The sequence below is a fragment of the Neoarius graeffei genome, chromosome 21 (assembly GCF_027579695.1).
Source record: "Neoarius graeffei isolate fNeoGra1 chromosome 21, fNeoGra1.pri, whole genome shotgun sequence".
In the NCBI taxonomy this organism is placed as follows: domain Eukaryota; kingdom Metazoa; phylum Chordata; class Actinopteri; order Siluriformes; family Ariidae; genus Neoarius; species Neoarius graeffei.
Genome location: NC_083589.1, coordinates 41,087,927 through 41,112,242, shown reverse-complemented (window position 1 = coordinate 41,112,242; position 24,316 = coordinate 41,087,927). Strand labels below are relative to the sequence as shown.

The 24,316-nt window shown below is 43.1% G+C and overlaps 1 protein-coding gene across 2 annotated transcripts in view; it reads right to left on the bottom strand.

Annotated features, from left to right (window-relative positions):
- The window catches only part of pacsin2 (protein kinase C and casein kinase substrate in neurons 2), a 54,674-nt gene that overhangs the window by 15,377 nt on the left and 14,981 nt on the right, over nt 1-24,316 (bottom strand). For both annotated transcript variants that reach the window (XM_060903129.1, XM_060903128.1), the window contains exons 2-7: nt 10,625-10,697; nt 10,380-10,536; nt 8,378-8,613; nt 2,498-2,650; nt 1,668-1,843; nt 803-923 (exon numbers count right to left, since the gene is read on the bottom strand). In XM_060903129.1, coding sequence (XP_060759112.1) covers nt 803-923; nt 1,668-1,843; nt 2,498-2,650; nt 8,378-8,613; nt 10,380-10,536; nt 10,625-10,678 — 897 coding nt within the window. In that variant the 5' untranslated portion in view covers nt 10,679-10,697. The remainder of the gene's footprint in view (nt 1-802; nt 924-1,667; nt 1,844-2,497; nt 2,651-8,377; nt 8,614-10,379; nt 10,537-10,624; nt 10,698-24,316) is intronic.

Sequence of the window (24,316 nt, the reverse complement as noted above, 5' to 3'; positions counted from 1 at the left end):
TTCTCTGGCTTAATGTGGCAGAAAGATCACCAGCTCGGTCATTAGACAGTTGTTTATGATCACTATGGTTACCGCGACAGGCAAAGTCCCCAGCTCCCCTTAGGACCCCGGGGTCGAGATGGTGCGTTACATTTACATTGGAAGTCGGAACTTGGAGCGCCGAGCAACATAACCTCAGAACTGAGCGCTTCCCAGTTTAAAAACTGGGACATCATGGAACATGGAATTCGAAAAAAATGGCCAGTTAATGAAATGAAACGAAAACCCCAACGTTTATGCTGGGAGATGCTGGATTTCAATGCTTTTCCGACTTACAAGTACAACTGAACGCACCATTAGTCGCAGCAGAAACACCGCTGCTATCAAATGGATGAGCTGTGCAGTGTTATTAACCGAGAATTACGTGGAAAATGAACACCTTGCTTTCCCAACTCTGCAAGGATCTGCTCCAGCCTACACCGATTCAAGAAGGGGAAAATGTGGATTGATCACTGACAAGGCTGCTGCTGCTGCCATTTCAACTTTGTGCTGCAGTGTAAGTTAGTCTAACTAACGGAACATTAATCCTCACTTTTTCTACCCATGTGTGGCGCCTTACATAGGGACGGTGGGTGGGGGGGACAGATGGGGGTCACTATAAATCTGGGGGGGACATGTCCCCCCCCGTCCCCCGTGCTATCTGCGCCCTTGGGTTTAGGCTTTTTTTTTTTTGTGATAGTTAAGGTAAGGGGCTAGGGAATGCATTATATCAATGAGTGTCCCCACAAAGACAGAAGTACGAGAATGTGGTGTGTGCGTGTACCTCAAACTGAGGCCAGTTCATAGGCATGCCTGCACCATGGTTGGAACGGAACCATTTCAGATCTTCCTCTGCATCAGCTGCCTGGATCGTGTCCTCCAATGCATGATACACATCCTGGAACCTGAGTGATGAAAACCACACTTTAAAACACTACATAGTGTCATACATAGCAACACATATTGCACAAGAGTGTAAAACATCTGATTGGTCAGAGGGTGTACATTAATTTATGATGACAGCACAGCTTTAACATTCATGGAAAGAGTCTTGGCTGTAAGAGTTTTATAACAGTCAGTCATAGTGCTTTGCAAAGTTCCCCAGCATAAGAAAGTCTTCAGGACAGAGGAGTTTACATGTTCTGGTTTCTTGGTAAAATAAGCTGCATTTTTTCAGAATTATAGGCAGCAAGAGCAAGCGAGTGTTACCCTGCGTATCCTGCAGTCTTGTGAACTTTTTCCTCTTTGGCCTGTTTTTAATTAACAATTCTCTTTGTTTTATTGCCCAACATTTGTGATGGAACAGCTACACAAAATTATTTACTTACAAAATTCCCGATAAGCAGTGAACACAAATGACAAATCTTGCCTTTTAAATCTTAACCACAAGTGCTTAGCTCTAGGCTACAAATCTTTGTTCCACAGAGACAAATATGCTTGACAGAAGAATTTTAGTTAATTTTTTGGAGGGCTTTTTTTTCCCCCAGCCCTGACCTGCTCTTTTGTCTATGCCTTAAATGCTCCAGGTACACAAAACGTACACAGGCGAGTATGTGAACAGCGCCCATGCAACATCTTCGTATGAAAATGAACATACTTGTGTGTCAAGTACGGTATAAGGCTGGCCTAAAGCAGTGTTTATCTCTTACTTGTGATTGGTAGAGAGGTCAAGGTGCTGTTTGACCTCCAGTAGGACCTCTTTGAAGAAATGCAGTCTCTTGTTCTCAAACTGCTGCCACTGCTCAAACACCTGTTCCATGTTCTCGATGTACTGAGGTGTTACCTTATCCAGGTCCTCCAGGGCCTTCTCATAGCGCTCCTTAGTCTGATGCATCCAGCGAACACATTCAAACCAGTACATTACATTACATAACGTCTTCTATTCCATTTTTCCACATACACAGCAATGTGAACAACAGGCACCATATCAGCCAACATTAACCAAAAACTACTTCAACTAATTGGAGTCACTTCTATAGCCGAATCTTAAATGGTGTTTTATTGGACATGCAGTGCATTAATACAATACCATTATTTTTTACCCTATGGAGTGAGCTTAATGAAAGTAAAATTTAGCAACTAAATTTAAAAATAGTAAAACTAACTTTAAAAAAAAAATAATAATAATAGACATTATGCTATTTTCTTGTGAACTTGAGAAAGTGACTAATTTTCACCTTACAAATGCACAGTGAAGTGCAATCAGTAATGTTCACTTTATTTATGGCATTATACAGCCAAGTGCATTGAAATATTAAATCTATAAACTAATTACGTTTTGAATTCAACAAATGTGGCAGCTTTAGTTTGCTCATTTTTGTCCTTGAACTAACTGTAAATACCAAGTTAGGACATGGTGCAATGTGTAAACAACATCAAAAAAAATCACTAGGATTAAAAAGGAAGCCTTTATCAAACTACGATTCACCTGATTGTCTTAAACACATTTTTAAACATGCCTGCACATGCACATACACACCTTCTGTACATCCTGCTGGCACTTCTCTACTTTGTCTTGGAGTTTTTTCTGGGTCTCAGAATTGCTACTCTCCATCTTGCTGTTGTTCTCCCTGCTGGTAGCCAACTTTTCTTCCTTGCAGGCTGTGTGGTAGGCCTTCTTCATCAAGTCCACCTGAAGAAACAGGGACAGGGTGCTCATTAAAACAAAAGCACACTCTGAAAGTGTGTCGTCTTCTGTGCTTTTGCACTAACACACGTGTATATCAAAAGGTAACAGGAAGTTTATATACAGTGTCTGCTGGAATGGACAGAACAATGTTTTAAGCATATACGCAGAGCCATGGCCTCACTTTCGTTTATGAATGCCTTGAGACCTCAAGAATGGCACAGGAAGCGTTTTAAGCATTAACAATAAATCTAGAGTAATTTTTTACGATTAAAATGATTTATATAGGTAGTGGTCTGATTGAATGACGTTGACGTTACAGCAGGAAGTCTTTCGGTCTCATCGCCATTTCCGCTATACTAAAACACAGAGCTGACTGCAACTCCGATCCTCCATTTTGAGCCAATTTATCGCCATGCCACGTAGATGTATTGCTGGCTAGTACAGCAACATGACAGTAGGTGGATTTACATTGCATTCATGGCCCAAGAATGTTCAAACTGCAAAGATTTGGATGCGTTTTGCAAGAAGTTCATGGGCACACTGGGCAGCTACAAAGTGGTCTCTTTTCTGCTCTGCACATTTTACTGAGGACTCGTATGAGACCTCTGAGCTGCTGAGCGTTGGCTATAAGCCCGTCTTGAAAGAGGGTGCAGTACCAACAATTAAAGGAAAAGAAAACAAGAAAAAGGAAAGTATTTATTTTATTTAAAAAGAAAAAAAAGTGAGTTCAGTTGCACCAGTCCTCCTGGAGTGAGCTGAGGGTTGTTGCTAAAACCCGGGACGGGACATATCGCTCGGGCAGTGACCGCCCCGCAGTTGTTGCTAAAACCGGTGACATCCCATTCCGTCCCGGGTTTTAAGGTACCATGGCATGAAATTTTCACTTTCTGAGGTTTTTTAATGTTAAAATGAGTTCCTCTGACCTTCTTAAGTCACCCCAGTGGCTAGAAATTTCATAATGTGAAAACCAAACTATGCCCAACATTTGAGAATGGCGCATCAAAACGGCGCGTTGATAAACTCTTCCCTTGCCTACGTCAGCAAGGGAGATGATCCCCACGCCCCCCCCTCTGGATTCCCACCCACTGTATGGATTGCCCTCCCAACTCAAAAGTTGCTGTTTGTCCTACCAAGCCTACTGCGCATGTGCAGAACACATGACTACATTTTGTAGTGAGGAGCCCATAGAAGACACAACATGGAAATTGCACTGTACATGGATGTGACAATACAGAAAGGAGTCTGTTTTTACTGCCGACGGGAGAGCCCCTGAAGACGCAGTGGCTTAATTTTATTTACTTCAATAATACGCCGTCGAGTCTACCTAAGACGGTGTATGTTTGTCAGAAGCATTTTCCTGATGAACGTTTCCACAACTTGGGACAGCAGGGCAGGTTTTGCACATCAACTGTCACTGAAGCCTGGGTCTGTGCCAAGCATCCCTGCCGCATCAGCAACAAACACCGAACAAGTAAGTGTATAACTGGTCGTTTTGCCGTGTTGTAAAATCGGTGCGTTAGCCTAGCAATGGCTACATTAGCTGTGCAGCTAACCGCTTCCTGCAGTTAGCCAGGTACATGGGCTCGAGTTGTACCATTTTTTTTTTTTTTAGACAGGGCGGACGGACCAGGGCATTTGCCCGCCTGGCCGTGCCTGACGAGGAGCGCTTTCGGCCGGCTTGGGAGGCAGACGGCAGCCCCTCCTGGAAGTGCAGTTTTACCATGGGCCTCATGCGGAAAAAAAATGACAAAGTCCCACTGCTCAGTTTTACCATGGGCCTCAGGCGGGAAAAAATGACAAAGTCCCAGTTTTACCATGGGCTCGAGTTGTACCTTTTTTTTTTTTTTTTTTTTTAAGACAGGGCGGACGGATCAGGGCATTCGCCTGCCTGGCCGTGCCCGACGAGGAGCGCTCTCGGCCGGCTTGGGAGGCAGACGGCAGCCCCTCCCCCTCCCCCCATGGCACACCCCCACCGTCTATCCTTCCCCGCCTCCTGCTTCTCATTAGCAAAACGACGCACTGGGAAAAGCGCTGAAATGGGGCTTTCTTCCAGGAGGCTATATCTACGTACCGAGGGTTCATTTCGAGAAAGGCTGCGGATATAACATCCGGAAGCCTCCACGAGCCCATTTAAAGCATCAACAAACCACCATGCCATGGGCCCTTTAGTAATTGCCTGAGCTGAGCAGTAATGGCAGACTACACAGTATGAAAAGTGAATGAATGGAGCAGCTGTCTTATTTCTAAACTGGATATTGCTGCCATCTCACCCTTATGTGGAAGAAGTGAATGAACGGAGAATTGAACGAACAACTGAAAGTCAGACTGTTTCAAAAACAAAATCGGCCACAAGATCGGCCTTCAAGAAGCGAGAACACAGACGGGTAAGCGCCGACTAAAAAAAAAAAAAAAAAAAAAAAACAAAAAAAAACATTTACCTGCATTTAGATTAATACATCTAACTTGTATTGTGCGTTTAAGTTACTGGTATAAGATTTAATTTGCTTCAGAATGTGATCGTCTCAGTTCATCTGATTATTTAATTACCCTTTTACGTTTTATCAGTGAAAATCCATGCATGTATGTTGCATAAGTTATAACACCTATCCTGTTTTAATGTGAGTCAACCCACAATCAATGAAGTCAAATCAGTCTTAGTTGAGCAAGTCAGTAATGGTATTTCTTACTTTCACCATAAATTTTTATTAATATGACTTTGGTCTATAGCTGTCAAAGGCCTCGGCCTTAAAACCGGTTCCTGCTGCGATGTCACGCACTCAGGACTGGCTGGCTCAGCAGGGCAGCTCGAATGCCAACTTTGCAGTCGATTTTAACTCTCAAAAATATATTTTTTTAAATTCCCCATTTATGCAGCATACAAGAGTCAAGGATGGAGATACTATCCACTCAAATTTATTTAAAAATAAAAAGGCTCTGCGTATCTGCTTTAAGCCTGACCACACAAGGGCACTCAGGAAACCACAACCTGTAAATTAGTACATAAAAACCCACTGATATTTGCAAATAAAAGATCTCAAGGGGGTCCCACAAACAGCTTCAAGTAGTAAAATCAGTTAAAGTAGAATGGAACAAATACTCAGAAGTTCTGTAACTTATGAGAGCTTGAGAAGTTTATCTCCTGAGAGATACAGATACATTCAGCCTGTACAACATCTGAATAGCTAGGAAACCCACCCTTTCAGACACTGGAGTTTGATAAACTGCCCAGACACTGCATCCATCACTAAGCTATCAGGAATTTCTGCAATGCATGTTCCTCCTCTCAGTTAATCAACTATTTTAGCTGAGGCATGAGCTCATCCACACGAATGCATTTTAAAAATGGGCAAGTCCTTAAATACTATAATATATTTATAGGATTAAAAAAAAATCTGTGGCTGTTAAGTGACATGCACATTGATGCACTCTTGGTTGTACTTTAAAAAAAAAAAAAAAAGATTAAAAATACACATATCCTGAAAGTTTTTGCTTTAGCTATTGAAAAAAAAAAAAAAAAAGACGAATCAGCTACTCTTTTGAATTACTAGTTAACGAGTGTAAAATTAATAGTTGTGTAATCCCTACATCAAAAAAAAACATGCCCCTAATAGGTGTTTTCGGATCGGAGGAACATTTTCATAGTTCTTTGAACTGTTGGAGGAAGTTCCTGCTTTTTTGTGTCTGCATGGCAGGAACTGAGGACAATCGGCATGCTTAAAATGCTGTTTTGAGGAACCTTTTTATTAGCTCCTACTTCAACATACTCTCACAGCACAAGAGGAACCACAAGTGATGCAAGTGTACAGTGACTGGTCCAGACATAAGTGCATGTTGATAGGTTGAACACAAATTAATGCAGCACCAGCAACTGCCATTTTTAAAAATCTGTGTAAAATATTAGCCGTGTAAACAAACAGCTGTTCCATTAAAAAAAAAAAAGAAAAAGAAGCGCACACTAAAATAAAAACCATGGACAAATGGACCAACAGTGAAGTCCATTGAAGTCCAGTGGCTCAGGTGGCTAAGGCGCCATACCATAAATCTGGGGACCCGGGTTCGATTCCGACCCGAGGTCATTTCCCGATCCCTCCCCATCTCTCTCTCCCACTCATTTCCTGTCCTGTCTCTACACTGTCCTATCCAATAAAGGTGAAAAAAAGCCCAAAAAAATATCTTTAAAAAAAATACTTCCTATGTTTCATGGACGGTAACGGCATTTGCTCATTTAGTAATTTTAACACAGAATTTACTCTAATGAAATTATTCAGACACTCCAACCCCCCCCCCAAAAAAAATCATCGGATCTGCACGATTCAGCCGTGAAAAAGGTGGCATCCGCCAAAAGGCACGCCGTTTGCATCCCTGTTTAAACTCATAGGTTAACCGACTTTAACCGGCTAATGAGGCTCGGTGGTCGGTCAAGATTTTTTTTTAGTTTTCGCCATCCCTATTCACAACTCGTTCAACTTGCGAGCCAGCTGAGAACCAGTTTGCTTTTCCATAGCTCGCGGTGCCAAGGGAAGCCATGTCATTACATCGCTGTATACGTCAGTTACGTCGCTGTATACGTCAGTTACGTCGCTACGTTTGCATAAACCTTGGCGCGAATATCGAAGCAAAAACAACACCACGGAAGAAGCAGCAGCAACAACAATAATAATGGATGACTTCGCGTTTGTACAGCTGCTGCTTCTTGTCGCTTAAAAATGGCGATCTTTCGCGGTCTTGTTATTGTTGTTGGTCTTAACAACTCTGCCCCCCCCGCTGACGTAAGCGGTTCTTTCCTCTGGCCCAGCAGAGAGTTGGTGCTAGCCTGGAACCGGTTTTTCTGGCCCCAGAGCCAGTTCTTTGTCAGTGGAAACAGAAAACCCGGTTCCAAACTAAGCACTGGCCCCGACCCAGCCCTGGAACTGCTTTGGTGGAAAAGGGGCACAAGTCTCTAGACCAGTTTGGTCTGAAATCACCTAATGTCACTGGTTCTTGGGTTTATACTGGGAACATGAGAGAACTGGCATGTCTGCGGGGGAGAGAATGGGGGGGAAAAAAAAAAAAAAGAGCAGGTTACCCTGACTTAAAAAATATATATATATACACAAGTTTCCTGGTGGCACGGTGGTGTAGTGGTTAGCACTGTCGCCTCACAGCAAGAAGGTCCGGGTTCAAGCCCCGTGGCCGGCGAGGGCCTTTCTGTGCGGAGTTTACATGTTCTCCCTGTGTCCGCGTGGGTTTCCTCCAGGTGCTCCGGTTTCCCCCACAGTCCAAAGACATGCAGGTTAGGTTAACTGGTGACTCTAAATTGACCGTAGGTGTGAATGTGAGTGTGAATGGTTGTCTGTGTCTATGTGTTAGCCCTGTGATGACCTGGCGACTTGTCCAGGGTGTACCCCGCCTTTCGCCCGTAGTCAGCTGGGATAGGCTCCAGCTTGCCTGCGATCCTGTAGAACAGGATAAAGCGGCTACAGATAACGAGAGATGAGTTCAAGTTTCCTAAATCCTACTGAAAGATGAATTAATACAAAACCTGACTTGTTAACTGCGGTGTGATTTTTGTTTCACTAATCATGCAGTCACAGAGAGATAGGGATTAAACAAAAACACAGTGAGTATCTTAACTAAAGAGCCAAAAAGGGTCAAAGAAATCTTTTAAAAACGTGCGGTCTTTTGTAAGAGACCAGTCAAACTTTTCCATTTGGGGGAAAACAATATTATGTTTGCCTTGTTGTGTTGTACCTCTTTAAGTTTCTTGGCCCAAGGTTTTTGAGCTTTGCGATAGCCATCCTCAGCCTCTTTCGTTTCCTTGAACCCACCAATCATCTGCCTGTGGTAGGCATCTTTCTGCCAATTTTTCACTTTTTCATAGTCTTCACTCATGAGAACACCCTTTATCTCCATGTGGAGATCGCTGACCTTCTCTGCTTCCATCATCAGAGCACACCAGGCCCGCTCTACTGTCCCGTACTGAGGCCCTGCAATATAACAGCAGATCAATCAAAATCAGCCCAACCTCATCATTCAGCTTTAACTATGAGCTACACTCCCAGCCTCGAAGGCTCTAATCAGCAAAAAGGACAAAGAGGAAAAAACGGTTAGTTGCCAAAATTCATTTTCCCCACCACAATGAAGTACACAGATTCAGGATGTACAATATCTCAAGCAATGTGTAGAATGAGAACAATGCTACCAATACAGAGGTCAATGACATCTAATGCAGAAGAACAGAGGACTGCTTCTAAGGCCCTGTCCACACGGCAACGGATTCAGGTGAATCTGATAAAATTGTTTATCGTTTCGCCCTGGCGTCCACACGGCACCGGTGTTTTGGGTGCCCCAAAACGAAATATTTTGAGAACAGGTTCCAGAGTGAAAAAATCTGGCAACGGCGCCGTTGCGAAGTCGTCTGGATGAGTAGAACGGATTTGTTTACAATGACGTCACAACCACATGACTAGAACAAGCAGCACTCTCGCGCGCATCATTCGTAACAGAAATTGAAATTGTTTACACATTAACCTGACTGACCTGCCAGACAGACAATTTACACCTGCTTTGATGAACAGAAAGTACAGCCTTCCACACAAAGCAACAGTTACCCGACTATAATGGAGGCAGAGGGGAAAGGGTCAGAAGACCCTTCAACAGACTGTTTTGTATGAACCACTGCATTGCATTCACTTTTGTATACAGCTTTTCTTTTAAATAAACAAGTAACTGAACCATTTCTTGAATTTCTTTTTTTTATTGGATAAGACTGCTTTTCAAAATGTTCACACACACATTAGCGCTTACATTTCCAAAATGAACTGAAAGAGGCCAGCGCCTAGTTCCCATAACTACCTGCGCTCTTAAAGGGCCAGCGCAGAATTTCCCCACCACTACACACAATGGCAAGTGGAAAAAAATAAACCCGTTACATGCGCACGCGTCCTACTTCTTCTATTGTTCTGGTGTCTCCGATGGGACCGTCTTACAGCGCACGTAGTGGTGTGGCATGTGTATTGCATCGTTTTCAGCAAGCGTTGCGTTGCCATATGGACCTGATATTTTACTGATCCGTTGCCCATGTGGACGCGATATTTAAAAAAAAAAAAAAATCTCGTTGCCGTTGTCGTGTGGATGTAGCCTAAGAAAAACCCAAACAGCTGAGGGAGTAGCTATGACTAATGGGTTTCTGTCTGGAATGTTCCAGCCATTTCTTAAGGCCTCTGCATGCTCTTGCGACAAGGCTTTCGCAGATAGCTTTTCGCAGACAGTTGTAATTTATCGTTGAGCGGGGAGTAATAGGCGTGCGCGATGTTATTCACCGCTACAACGCAAGGGGGCGTGAAGTTGTGAAATCGCTAGGAGTAGTTGGTGGGTGTGGTTAGTGGAGTGTTTATCCTCCGGTTACTTATAATGACTAGAACTGGAGTCGTATAGATGTACACACTTCCTCACTTCCTCGATCAACCGCTCTTCGTGCTGCTCCATCTTCGCTCGTGTTTTTAAAAATGGCGGTAGTGAAAACAAAACAAACCGGGAAAGTAGGGAAGCGGAAGTACGTGTACAGCGGATGTAGAGTGGACCAATCGGAGCCCTCTTGTCTGCGAGGCTTCTGCGGTGGTCACAATTTTTGGGAGGTGCGCGCAGAGCGTCTGCGAAGGTGGGGGGGCTACGCAGACGCTGTCTGCGGCGCTGTCTGCGAGGACTGGGTTGTCAGCATAAATTGGCCTTTACAGCTCAAGAAGATCCTCACCTCTGTCTATCAGTTGTCTCCAGCGCTTGGCCCATTCAGTCAACTGCTGTGCGTATGCCTTTTCAATGCGAGCTCGCTCGTGAATACAGTTCATCAAGTCATTACACAGACGATTCCCATCATCTACCCGCTTTACAGCCCGTTTGTAATTCCCAACCTGGGCCGCAGAGAAAGAGACAAAAATAACAGTCATGTCACCTGTGTAACTGCAAATGAAAAGTGTGATGTGCATGAGTGTATCTTACCTCCCAAAAACTGTCACTGGAAACATCATTCAAAGAGCCAGTGTAGTCAGACATGACTGCCTGTTTTGATTATCTGAAAAAGAAAAACTGTATTTCATTTGTGTATATTTGCATTTTGACATGTCTTCATTTTGCAGAACAGGAGTATTATGGCTTGAACAAAGGAGTAGTGTGTGTCACACTTTAGTTGCCATTATATTTGACCCAAAACTATGCACTTTTCTAAAATATCTTTGACTGTCATATCCATGTTGGCCTGTAAAATGTTAGCAATTTCACACAAACCGTTCTGGGATCTGTCAATGTGAGATTCTTTTCAATCCGTTCTGTTGTCAGCCTTGACTCAAATTCTCTAGGCTCTTTCAGACCCAACAGTTCTAGGTACGTATTGAGAACATCATCCCACTGGGAAGCTCCCCTGAGACCTACATACCACCAAGGGCCTTCCCCCCCCGTTTGCATTCACACCACCAAGCCAAGTCAAGCAGCCTTTGTTACACGTACACTCAAGCAGACTTAAGCGCACAGTGAAATTTAACCTCTGTGCCCATTTAACCCATCTGAAGCAGTGAACACACACACACACACACACACACACACGAGTAAGAATGGTGAAGTTACATAAGCCAGATTGCTACCATGACGTTAGCGGGTAATGCTACCTAAGATTCTTATTTTGCTTCGACATGTCTCCCCCCCCCCAAAAAAAAAGCCACCCCACACTGCATTTCCTCCTTTGCATAGGAATGCGACCACTAGTCCATGTTTTTTTCCTCCATTTTTAATGCTAACATAAAGAGCTGTTTACATGACTAACATTTTACACAGATTTTTTAAAAACAGCAGTTGCTGATGCTTCATTGGCTCATGTACGACTAATCACTCATGGTTTCTTTTGTGCTGTAGAAGTACCTACCCTGAAATAGGCACGAAAAAAGCCCCTCAAAACAGTGATCTAAGAACCACGGACACATGAAACAGGGAGAACGTCCTCCAACGGTTATATAAACTACAAAAACGTTTCTCTAGTCCGAAAGTGCCTTACGACCTTATTTTTAAAGTAGGACTACTTACTATGCAATAACTTACAAGTTCCATAAGATTCATTCATACAACTTATTTGTTAGATGGTTTCAGTTCAAGCTTTCCAAAGTGTTAGTAGGAACATCAGATAGAAGGGACATGAAGTAAACCAGTGCTTCTCAAAAGTAAGGTCCAGGTATCAGGTACCAACCCGCATCATGATTTTTTTTTTGTGAATAAATGAAAGTACCAATGTGGAAATAACCCAGCATTATCAAAATTAGAGTATATTATTTGCAGCATTTAATCCAGAGTGACTTACAGAAGTGCATTGATGCCTTTGTTGAGAGAGAGAAAAATTAAAAATAGCCGATGGTCAAAAGTCTTCTTAAAACTAAACTCCCTTTACAAAAATCTGAGATTCAGTACAGCAAAGACGACAGCACAAAGGCTTATTTAAAAAAAAAATAAAAAACATGTAAGATTCTAGAGATGCACCAATACCACATTTGTGAAAACCGATACGAGTATGAGTACTATCATTTCAGTACTTGCCGATACCGAGTACTACCGATACCGATACTGTTGATGTTATTAAAATATAATTTTTCAAAAATTGCAGCATTTGAATATTTAATAGGCCTACTTTATCTATTTCCCGTGAATGTTGTTTTCTAACTGGAGTGATCATGCACACGGGTTCACATTGACAATCTCCGCTGCTCCAGAAGCGCAGAGTAGCCTTGAGTCCACGTCACACAGCCAGACAGCGCCTCTTCACGGTAGCGCTTATCTTTTGCAACATTGTTACAATAATGTTGCAAAACCTAAGCGCTGCTGCGCTAGGCCTACATAACAATGTTGCAAAAGAAACACTACCGTGAAATGAAGAGGCGCTGTCTGCTGGCAGTGTAACGTGGACTACAAGGCTATCTGCGCTTCCGTGTGCAACCTCTCTCGATTGTCGCGCAACATTCACTCCCAGAAAACTACACTCATTGCAAATAGCCTACACAAAGAATTAAATATTTAGCTGCTGCAATTTGGCGGCACGGTGGTGTAGTGGTTAGCGCTGTCGCCTCACAGCAAGAAGGTCCTGGGTTCGAGCCCCGGGGCCGGCGAGGGCCTTTCTGTGTGGAGTTTGCATGTTCTCCCCGTGTCCGCGTGGGTTTCCTCCGGGTGCTCCGGTTTCCCCCACAGTCCAAAGACATGCAGGTTAGGTTAACTGGTGACTCTAAATTGACCGTAGGTGTGAATGTGAGTGTGAATGGTTGTCTGTGTCTATGTGTCAGCCCTGTGATGACCTGGCGACTTGTCCAGGGTGTACCCCGCCTTTCGCCCGTAGTCAGTTGGGATAGGCTCCAGCTTGCCTGCGACCCTGTAGAAGGATAAAGCGGCTAGAGATAATGAGATGAGATGAGCTGCTGCAATTTCTGAAAAAGGCTGCTATTTATTTGGATTAGATTACAATGTCCAACTTTCGAAGTCAAGAAAGACTTGCACTCTTGCAACATGTAAGACCGATTGTTGATGAAGGGAGGAGAGAGCAGCGAGTTACCACATGCAGCGTGATCATTTCACTCCGCTGGTCACGTACCCCCTCTATCATCGGCCTTCCGCAACATTGCAGTCTTGGTTGACTTAAGGGTTGTTCTGGTGGTGCGCTTAAACTACTCCAATTACATTTAGCAACAAGACAAGGGCGTGAAAGGCAGGAGCAGTGACCATCGCAACATCACAGAGAGCGCACAAGATAACAGTGGCGGCCGGCGACGATGTATTATTTAATTTCCATCGCCAGTAATGCAGACTAAAATATGGCCCCCCCTCCCTCCCTCCTCTCATGTGCATGTGCGCACATCCTGCTGTGTGCTGCAGGAGAGTTGAATGCCTCGAGCACACTCTTGTTCAGTCGCAGAACTTGTTAGGCACACGCTATTGCTGTCCATTTGCAACATCGCGTCCCGTGCTCGTGGAGCTCCATACCTGTAGATGGGACGTCAATTTCCTTGGTCTTAGCGTTGCCCTCAACTGAAACAAGTTGGAAAACTCAATCAGCCATTTCTTAAAGCTCTCTCTCTCTCTCACTCTTCACTCTCTCGGTTGGATTCGTACTTAAAAACTCTGCCGGTTGGATTCACCTATACAAAAATCCGATTTTCATTTGTTTGTTAGTGAGTAGCCTGTCCTACAAAACCCTTACCTAGGCGAATAGCCAACATTAAAAAAGGACAACGTTGGGGATCTTAGCGTAGGCCTATCTGCGTATGGCAGCGAAAGGGAGTGGAGTGTGGAGAGATGTTTAAAATGACAGTGTTGGGGAAAGATGTTGTGACGGCACTGTTTCATGACTACGCAAACATCTTCGTCATGGAAAAATGGGTTGTTGTCGAACAATTTTTTTTGTCTTCTGACGAAATTAGCCTACGCTCAATGCTTGAGATTTACAATTTTTTTCCTGGGAGAGGCTTTTTTTCCTCGAACGGACGCTGGCAAAAGGCGCTTCACGGAACACTATTGGCGCATGGTATAGCCTATCATATTATGCTCAAGCCTGAGCTCAACAATGCTTCAGTTTTTTTTTCCTCTCTCGAATGGAACAAAAAGCGCTGCGGGGAACATTGGTATCGGCACTGGTATCGGTTCATGGTATCGGCAACTGTTTGACAAGTACGAGTATATTAGTGGAGTATCGGGGCCGATGCCAGTATCGGTGCATGCTTATAAGATTCACAGATTATTGACTTTTTGTAAAATTATTAGCTGGTTTGACTGGTCATGTAAATTTAATGGGTTTAATCCAAACCTTTATGAATGATTAACCCAAAGTGTTCTGGAAACTTCAGGAATAGAAAAGCTCTATGGCTCCAGAGAAAATTTTACAGAACTTACTTAAAGGTTCATGAAAAGAATCTGTACAGAGGAAGTTTACAGTTAGTTAAATAGGTTCCTGTCTACAAAAAAAATAAAAATAAATAAAAAATAACCCACCCTTAATGCACTCAGTACAGTCAGAAATAATATAGAAAAAGTAAATAACTGAAATGACACATGGCTTTAGGCTTCTTTAGTCTGTCCTTGAAATTGCAGACAATTGTCGCTTTTCCACTACCAACGCGGCTGAGTTGGGCTGAGCCGTGCCGTGCGGAGTTGGGCTGAGTCGAGCTGAGTGGGGCTGTTGGAGTTGCATTTCGACTACAACCGCGCTGAACCGTGCTGGCTGGAAGTGGGTGGACACATTGGGTGGAGTTAGCGAAAGTGGGTGGACGTCACGTGATGTCGTTAGGCGGCGCAAACAGTGACATCAGTGATCTTTTAAGCGGTAGTCTCACGACCCGGATAGTAAACAATAAACATGGAGGACATGGAGTCGTTAGTGTTGCTGGTCTTGGTGCTGTGGCTTGTTGTCACCGACAACACCAACAGATACTGGCAAGAGCGTATAGATGAGGCGAGGCGCATAAGGCTTCAGAAATTCTCGTAATTATTCTTCTTCCGGGTTTACGGTGTTTACAGATCCCAGCGTGCTCGCGGGGCGTGTGTGGGCATGTGAGGACACTCCTCCTCACCAATCAGTGCACAGGGGAGCGTCTCCTCACGCCCCTAGCCCCACTCGGCTCGGCTCGCTTCAGCCCCACTCCAAAACCGTGCGAGTTTTGGGTGCTAAGTAGGGCTGAAGCGAGCTGAGTCGTGCTGCTCTGAGGTAGTCGAAACGCGAGCCGTGTCGGGCTGAAGTGAGCTGAGAAAGGGTAGTGGAAAAGGGCCAAATGTGTCAGAGCTACAGACTGATCAGAATTTGTAGGGTACTATTTCACAGTAGCTGAGAGGCATGCTGCCAAAACTGGTGTACAAATGAGAATGATGAGGAAATCTGCTCCTCACATTTCACGAGTGTGCAATAGTGACACAGTCACATGAACACACATCACTCACTGCCTTGACACAAGACATTTTTTCCAGAGGAAGTGATGAAAATTCCTGCCATTCTTACAGCACCGCCTGTCCCTTTAACACTGATTTACACAGTACACCTTCATAAACACTTGCAGACATCTCTCACACATACACAATTTCCTGCACTCCCGCTGACGGAACCTTATCAGGGTAGCAGCAGGGAAATTCATACTTTCCACGATTTTATTTCTAAAGCAGTATTACATAAAGCCAGGTATTTGAGGAAAAGCAGGTGGAAAAAAGTGGAAGAAGGAGGAAAGATTTTTTCTTCATAACCTTATTTATACAAGTCAGTCACATGGGCTAAGTGTTTACAGGCTTAGCAACCATCACCACAGCACGACCTTGAGGCAGTGTATAGTCTTCACACATACACTGACACAGCCCAACTCAAAACACAAAGTTTGATGTAAATCTCCTGGAAGAGAGGCCCTAGAGACGGTGTTTTACGACATATGTGAGAGGGTCAACCAAACTGAGGAAATTTCTAGCCTAAAGGCCAACAATATACTGTAAACATGCTTGGTCAGATACTTTTAGATGGAAATGAGGAGAATGAATGGGGAAAAGGATGTCTTTTGGGATGATGAAACAAAGATTGTCATGCTCATAAAAAAAAAAAAAAGTTAAGAAGGAAATGACCCTCGTCGTTGAAGCAACATAACCTTAATACGTATTCAAATTTCATTTACAGCAGTGCGCAAGTTTCCAAGAAAAAAAAATTAAAGCCTTGTGTGGGACAGTAAGTTTTTTCTGGAAGTGTATCTGCTATCAGTGAGCCTGATAGCAGATACACTAAGCCCATGTTTACATTAGACCGTATCAGCGGATCATCAGATTAACGTTTTTAAAACGATTAGTGTGCACACAGCAACACCAATACACGATTTGCATGCACACAGCAACACCAATACACGGATACGCTCGGCTCCGCAGGCATCCTGCGCTCCAAATCACTCCGCCCTGAACAGCGAGTGCCCTCTGGAGGGTGCGCACTCCGGCCTTGCGCAGCTCACAGAGCGCGCGAGTCAAGTGCACAAGCTGTGATTCGGGACTGAGCCGCTGTGTGTGTGATCCCAGCGCATATCACTTACCACTTGCAAGTGGAAGGATGGCAAGCCTAAAGACAATCATAACTACACAATGGGCAGTATTTGCATCAGTATTTTCATACTTTTATACTCTTTAATGAAAGGTGATACAAGGCGGAAGTTTTTCAGCAGTCGCGTCACATGACCAACGCCAGCGAATCAGGAAGGTGGATGTCACAGTGACGTTGTCCAATGACGACGCCAGCTAGAGCTCAGCACAGCGTATCTCAATGTTTACACAGCACCGGAGCTGACACGATCTGGATTGAATACGTGGACCCTGGCGGATTCCCGTTTCCCGGCGTTTCCAGGCGGTTTAATGCAAACGGACAGTGCATCCGCGAAGAAAACGAGACAGATACGGTCTAATGTAAACTTGGCCTAATGCAGCTGTAGAGACACACACACAGGTTTTGTAAGTCAGAGCACACCCATTGGGAGGCTTTTCCGTTGCTGTTGGATGAGCACTGCAGTGGAACACTGCTGACAGAGACTCCTCTGTCACACTCATCCACCTCCATTCAAGCACCATTTCCTATCCACCTCAGATGCTCCAAGTCATCCAAAGCAGCGTCAGCTCCCAGCAGAGCTGCCCCAACTAGGCATTTTCACACCTATTCGTCTTTGACGTGGCTTCTTTTCACAAATGCACCCGCTCCTAAATAAATAAAATCAATCAATCAATCTCTTTCTCTCCTGGGGCAAGTACGGTAGGAGGTCTCAGGGCTGGGGGGGAGAAAAATAAATAAATAAATACGGGGGGGGGGGGGGAGCAAAAAAAAAAGGCTTGAAAGCATAGACAAAACCCTTTCATTAAATTGTTATAAAACACATTGATGAAAAAAGGTAAAGCTTTGGCAAGTGCTCATAATCACTTAAATTTACTAAGCACTACGAACACTTGTAATAAAACGAATTAAATAAAAAAACAATTTAGAGAAGCTTCTATATAAATAACAGGTTTCAAGCATTTTTGAACCACGTTTGGCACTTTAGTATTTCAGTTAATGCAAATATTTAAATAATTCTCCAACACTTCAGCTTAGTTTCTTTTTCACAGGGCATTTTAACAGCTCGTATCTACAAAATATATGGCCTGTGACCCAAAAATACAGCATGTTCTCTTCACTTCCTGCAGCAATTCAGGGTCAAATCTCTTTCAAACTGCAATCATGTTAAAGTACGTTTGGAACTAGACCAATTCTTGGTTTCACGTGATGTCACAGCCCTCTCATTAGTTATTCAAAACTTTAGCTGGTGGTCTACCAAAGCTCAGTTGACAGAGTTTGTACGAAGAAGGTGCATTGCTCACATGAAAAATACCTTACGCTTGCGTTGTTTTAGGTTGTCTGAATCAATCAAACCGTGAAACTGAAACGTTTCTTCACGGTTCCCCATGAACTAATTTCTATTTTAAAAAGGGGGGGGGGGAACGAACACAGGATTTCACAAAAAGACGCCAAGAAAGGTGGCTTTTGAACCTCTTACTGAAATTGAAGGGAGCCGAGTTGAAGCATGCTAAAGTTTGCAGTGATCACTTGGTGAAAGGTTTGTATATCCCTTTCAGCTATGTCCTTAGTGTTTTCCAAGTACTTTTCTTGCGGTGTCTTATTTTATGGTACTTTTTTTTAGTCATGAAGCGCTAAAGTTCCCAGCTGTTTCTTTGTTTACTCCTCACTCAATGGCTGCCATACTGAAAACAACACGCCTCACTTTCTTTAACAGGGTGTCCCAGCAGTCTTTTCAACAAGTCTTTCAGTAAGTGCAAGTGATCAAAACAACCACGAATAATAAAGTCCATATGCATGAAGGTTGCAACAAAATTCTTACCCAGCCATATAATTACAATGCGGCGTGATCACTTCTCCGTTTTGTTTAACTAAGATCCAGGTCTTTAAAAGGGGTTTCTGATGATCTTTGTGAATGATTTACTGAGTGATAAGAGCGAACACAAGTGAGAATCAAGCAAACTGTTTGTTTACACTTCAACTTGCAGCGCTTCGTTGTAAAGATGCAAACGAAAAGCTTTATAAAAATAAAATAAAAACACCACACAACATACTTACATGGGCAAAAACAAGACAGGATTCATTTGGCAGCAACTTGATACCGAGGTCCTTTACCCAGCCACATACAAAAAAAAAAAAAAAAGGTTGTAAGCCTCCATACTCTTCCACGCTTTCATCTGTTTTGTGGTGCAGAAGGATGTCTGCAACACCAGATAGTTCGAGATACCAGGGAACTCGACTTGAAGGGTAGTTTTCAAGATTGTATGACAAATCCTTCTTTCCCAGACTGTAGGGTCGATTCTATTGCACACAGCAATCTCCTGAATATATCTAAAGCCAGCAGTGGCATCTAGATTACGAGCATACTCTGATAAGTTATCGCTAGTTGTTTGCACTACAGCAGCCATTTTGGTTTGCTTGACCACCAGCTGTGAAATTGCTAAGAAAATTCACGTGACTGAAAGCCAAGAATACCACTTTGTTCAGATGATCTCAGAACAGTTGTTTTAGTTCACAACAAAGTAAGGCTACATCCACACGACAACGGCAACGAGATTTTTTTTTTTTTAAATATCGCGTCCACATGGGCAACGGATCAGTAAAATATCAGGTTCATATGGCAACGCAACACTTGCTGAAAACGATGCAATACACATGCCACCTCTACGTGCGCTGTAAGACGGTCCCATCGGAGACACCAGAACAATAGAAGAAGTAGACACATGCGCATAAACCCCTTCTTCTGTAGCATCAGCCACAAAGTTTTGATTATTAATCAGTAGCGTAAAACGAAAGACGCGGAAAGAGGAATGAATGGGGGTAGATGGAGAGAGAGAGAGGAATGAATGGGGGTAGATGGAAGCTGGTATGCCAACATTCTGATATCCTCCAGAATTCTTTAATGGTCCGGAATAAATTGAATGCTACACGTTGATGGATTACTTTGTTCTTCTATGCCCTTTTTGAGGAATGTATTGTCGGACTTAAACCAACATCTGAAGAGGTGAGATCGCTCCTTTTTTTTTTTTTTCCTATGTTTGCTGGCGGGATTGTTTTTGTTTTTGGAAAGTGCACGGGTGGTGCGCAGTTTGGCACTGCTTCCGCAGTGTTTGGACTAAAGACTCTGCCCTAAGGGCTATTCTCTCACTCTCTCTCTCTCTCTCACTTTGCACCATTACACAATAAATATTCACAGTGAAAATATTTTGTAAGCGCGTTTCATGAACCAAGTTATAGGATTTGTTGACAACTCGCATCGAGTTCATAATACTGTATAACTTTGGTTGAGCAAAAACATGGCTGAATCCTGAGTGACTCCTATTTGTATAAATATAGGTGGCAAAATGTAGTTTTTTTTCCCTGCCATGGAAGTGCACTTGTATACTGAGGAGAAAGGTGTGAATGAGGATTCAAAATGGTGGCTCGGCTCGGTTTTCCCTTTCGGGCGCTCTCGTTTTCTGTTAGAATTTGGTAAAGAAAAAATATATATTATTTACCAGCTTAAGGTCGGTCCGTATGGTGAAATACCGTGACCTCGGTCAGTACTTTCAAGACCTTGGGTCATGGTATTTCACGATACGGACCTCCCAGCTGGTGTGTGTGTCATATATATTATATATAAAAAATACATTTCACCATACGGACCGACCTTAAGCTGGTAAATAATATATTTTTTTCTTTACCAAATTCTAACAGAAAACGAGAGCGCCTGAAAGGGAAAACCGAGCCGACACACACACAGGGTTCTCCAGAAAATCTGAAGTAGCCGGCTTTTAAAAAAAAAAAAAGTAGTAGGTGGCTGTGGAATTTGCAGTGGTAAAGCCACCATGACACACCAAGGGTGTGCTAGTGTGTGTGTGTGTGTGTGTGGGGGGGGGGGGGGGGGGGGCTTTTTATTCTTTTATATCATCTCCACTGCCCATAATTTGCTGCCAATCCAATTATTTCACCATGAAATTTTCTGGTCTAGCAGTGCGTGTCTGCTAGACCAGAATCAAAGACAATTTAATGGTGAAATAATTGGATTGGCAGCAAATTATGGGCAGTGGAGATGATATAAAAGTCACTTGAACATTGAAAGGCAAGGTTTTTTGTTTTTTTCCCCCCTCCTCTGGGATCGAGTAGCCGGTGCACACCATTTGCGTAGGTGGAGAAAACCACTAGTCGCCGGTGCTTGTGGACATCTCTGATTTTTATATATTTATTCTATCCACGTTCATTGGAAATGAGCAATCTCACGCTCTGATTGGCTACAATACTAATAGGATAATCAGCTAACATACCATGAGTAAAGAAAAATAATAAATAGCGGAGCATGTTGCTGAACCAACCAAGGATGAAATAAAAACTCTATTCAAAAAGAAAATCCCCCAAAATATACAAGAGCAACAAAATATGGAATAAAAGTATTTGATGGTAACAACGTGTCTTATTTTTCAGGAATTATTATAGCATTTTTCACAAATTGCTACTCTTATTTCATCAGTTTGTTCACATTCTAAGCAGAAGCGATTTTGTCAGACGTTTTGTATAAAAAGTTTGTATTTATTGAATTTGCAAAAAATAAAAATGCTCTGCTTCTAAAAATTCAGTGACTGAGTGGAATAACTGTGGACAGAATAAAACAAATCTTGTACATGGCTTATAGTCAACTCAGCACTATGCGCCTTGTCGGCTACCACCTCATGTATGACTTGATTTCATGGAATATCTTTTTACATAAAACATTCTGTCCATTGCAATCAGCATTTATCACAGCATATTTCTGCAGTGCTAAAGCAGTTTGCACCTTGCAGCTCAGCAAAGCTGCCACCAATACTAACCAGAAAATCCAACAAGCAATCTGAAGATAAAAGTACACTTTTTAATAATAATAATAATAATAATAATAATAATAACAATAATAATAATAATAATAATAATAATAATAAATACCAAAACACTAACATATGGAGCTCCTGAGTGGTGCAACAGAAAACATTAACCCAATCACTGGAAGATCACAAGTTTAAAGCTCATAGGCAACGGTTTTAAATTTTATGCATATTTGAAACTGTATATGCTAAAACAGCGTTTCTCAACCTTTTTTCAGTCATAGCACCCTTCAGAAGTATGCAAATTCTCAAGGCACCCCCATATAAAATATACGCAGTCATGCTGACCATACGCTGACCCCAGCAGTGACGTTGTGACATGGCAAAGGGGGCCGCGAGACAAATTTTGATGATGCATGAGGCGGCGATGATCAACATTTTATTTATTTCAATGTTAGAATATATAATTTTTTGACAGCACCCCTAACGAAGCCAGACAGCACCCCGGTTGAGAAAGGCTGTGTTAAAAAACCCTCTGTAATTTTCTTCTGGTCCCAAGAAGTATTGTTAATAAGTAATAATTAAAATAAGTTAGCGCGGATCGTGGCGAATTTCTGTTCGGCTATGTTCGTGACCACTCGGTGCGTGACGTCATTTAAGACAAACAAACCGCTTGACTTGAGTCCACTTCCGTTTACTTACATTGCCGTTCGGCTTGAGTGCAGACGTGCGTTCAGGAATTTCCAAAGAAAATTCATGCCTTATTGCTGTGCAGTAAACTGTCACAATGGGACCGGTTCAGGAAGAAGGTTTTACCTTTTTCCGAGAGAGGAGACGAGGCGGAGCGAGAGGGTTGGCTTTTTCCAGAAGAGGAGATGAGGCAGAGAGAGTGGATTGTGCGCATGAAACAAAATCAAGCAGTCAAAGAAGAAATGGAGAAGCAAAGCTCAAGCAAAAAGGAGCTTAACATTTTTACTTTTGCTTGCAATTGACAAGTCAAGAATCCCGAGGGATCCTGTACAATCATTGTGGAAATGAGACAAAGGGATATTTCCTCGCTTAGAGTAGGCTATAAACAGTATAATGCCGTGGATGGCAGGCTAGATTAGATTCACTTTATTCATCCCACATCGGGGAAATTCACGTGTTACTAACATGGCCTACCAGCGCACTGTCCAGTAACTGTTCCCTATATCCACTAGGGAGGGCGGTTTAATTATTCTTCAAAAGGGCTCTTATTTAGTATTACGACGAAAGTAAGAATTTATCATAACTACCAGGATAAATCATTTGGGCAAGAGTCTTGTTGAGGTCCGGCGTCACTGATCAGAGTCGGCCGAGTCGCTGTCCGATTCCGAGGCCGCACGGTCAACCCAGTGAGCCACATTCACCGATTGCTTCGCAATGGCCATAGGTTCATACATATATGGTTTCACGTCTCGATATTTAAATTTGGAGAGTTCCTACTTCAAAATTGCTATCAGACACTTTACACAACCTCTCACAACCAAAGTCCATACACGTGTGCTTGGTTCGCAAGTAAACACAGAACTGCTCCCAGTCTGTTTGGCTTAAATGACGTCATGACGACGGTCCCCTGGCAGTGAAAGTGTGCATAAGTGAGACGTAAACAAACCTTCGGAAATTGGGCAAAACAGTATATTTTAATCGGTTTATTCAATTTTAGGGTGCAAATTAGACACTAGGAAGACTGAATTCGCTTTTTGGGTCGTTCTTCTAGACAATAAAGTTGATATTCTACGTTTCACCTCAGACTGTTGCCTATGACCTTTAAATCCTAACAATGCCACAGCCAAACTGACTGTCTGTGCCCACTGTGTGGGAGGGATGGCATACTCTGTCAATCACAGTGACACTGGCAAATTGTGAATTTCTGTAAGCTTAAGTATGTGGCAGAAGGCAGATAGCACATTCCTCCAGGGTGTTTTACGCTGCCCTGTAATGCAACATGAACAACATCCCAAAAGGATGGCGATATCTCAGAGGAATCATCTGGCAGCCTTCACTATCCCTGGGGTGCAGTTAGAGCTCGCGGGTGGGAGGGAATTGGCAAATTGACACTAAATTAATTAATTGATTGATTATATATAATTATGTACACACCCCTCTAATCCATAGAATATGGATAGCATGGCTATGGTAAAACACCTCCAGGCTAAGTCCAAAAAATAAAACATTTGATAAAATGCAACTACCAGAACTGTTTGGATTTATAATGCCGCTTTTCCACTACAAACGCGGCTGAGCCGTGCCGTGCTGAGTCGAGCTGAGTGGGGCTGTTGGAGTTGCATTTCGACTACAACCGCGCTGAACCGTGCTGGCTGGAAGTGGGTGGACACATTGGGTGGAGTTAGCGAAAGTGGGTGGACGTCACGTGATGTCGTTAAGCAGCGCAAACAGTGACATCAGTGACAGTGGCGGAACAAGTCAGAGCCGGGCCGGGGGCGGGGCAAATGACCGGGCCCTTTATTAAAGCTTATCATAACATCATTTTAGGCTACAAAATGTCCGCAACTGCGGTGTTTACCAATTTCAACACTACCGGGTGCAACTATGTTATTTAGTACATCATGTCCTTCAAACGAACATGTAACTCAGAAACAAAAAACATTAGGATACTGTACATGGCTCATAATAAAACATCAATAGCCTATACTGCGCACATTATTTGAAGGGCATACGAATGAGCGCTCAGAGGTTGCAACGGTGACAGGAAGAGTCAGAAATAAAAGGAGGGCGGTGCAAACCTCACTGAATGCACTGTGTTTACCAATTTCAACA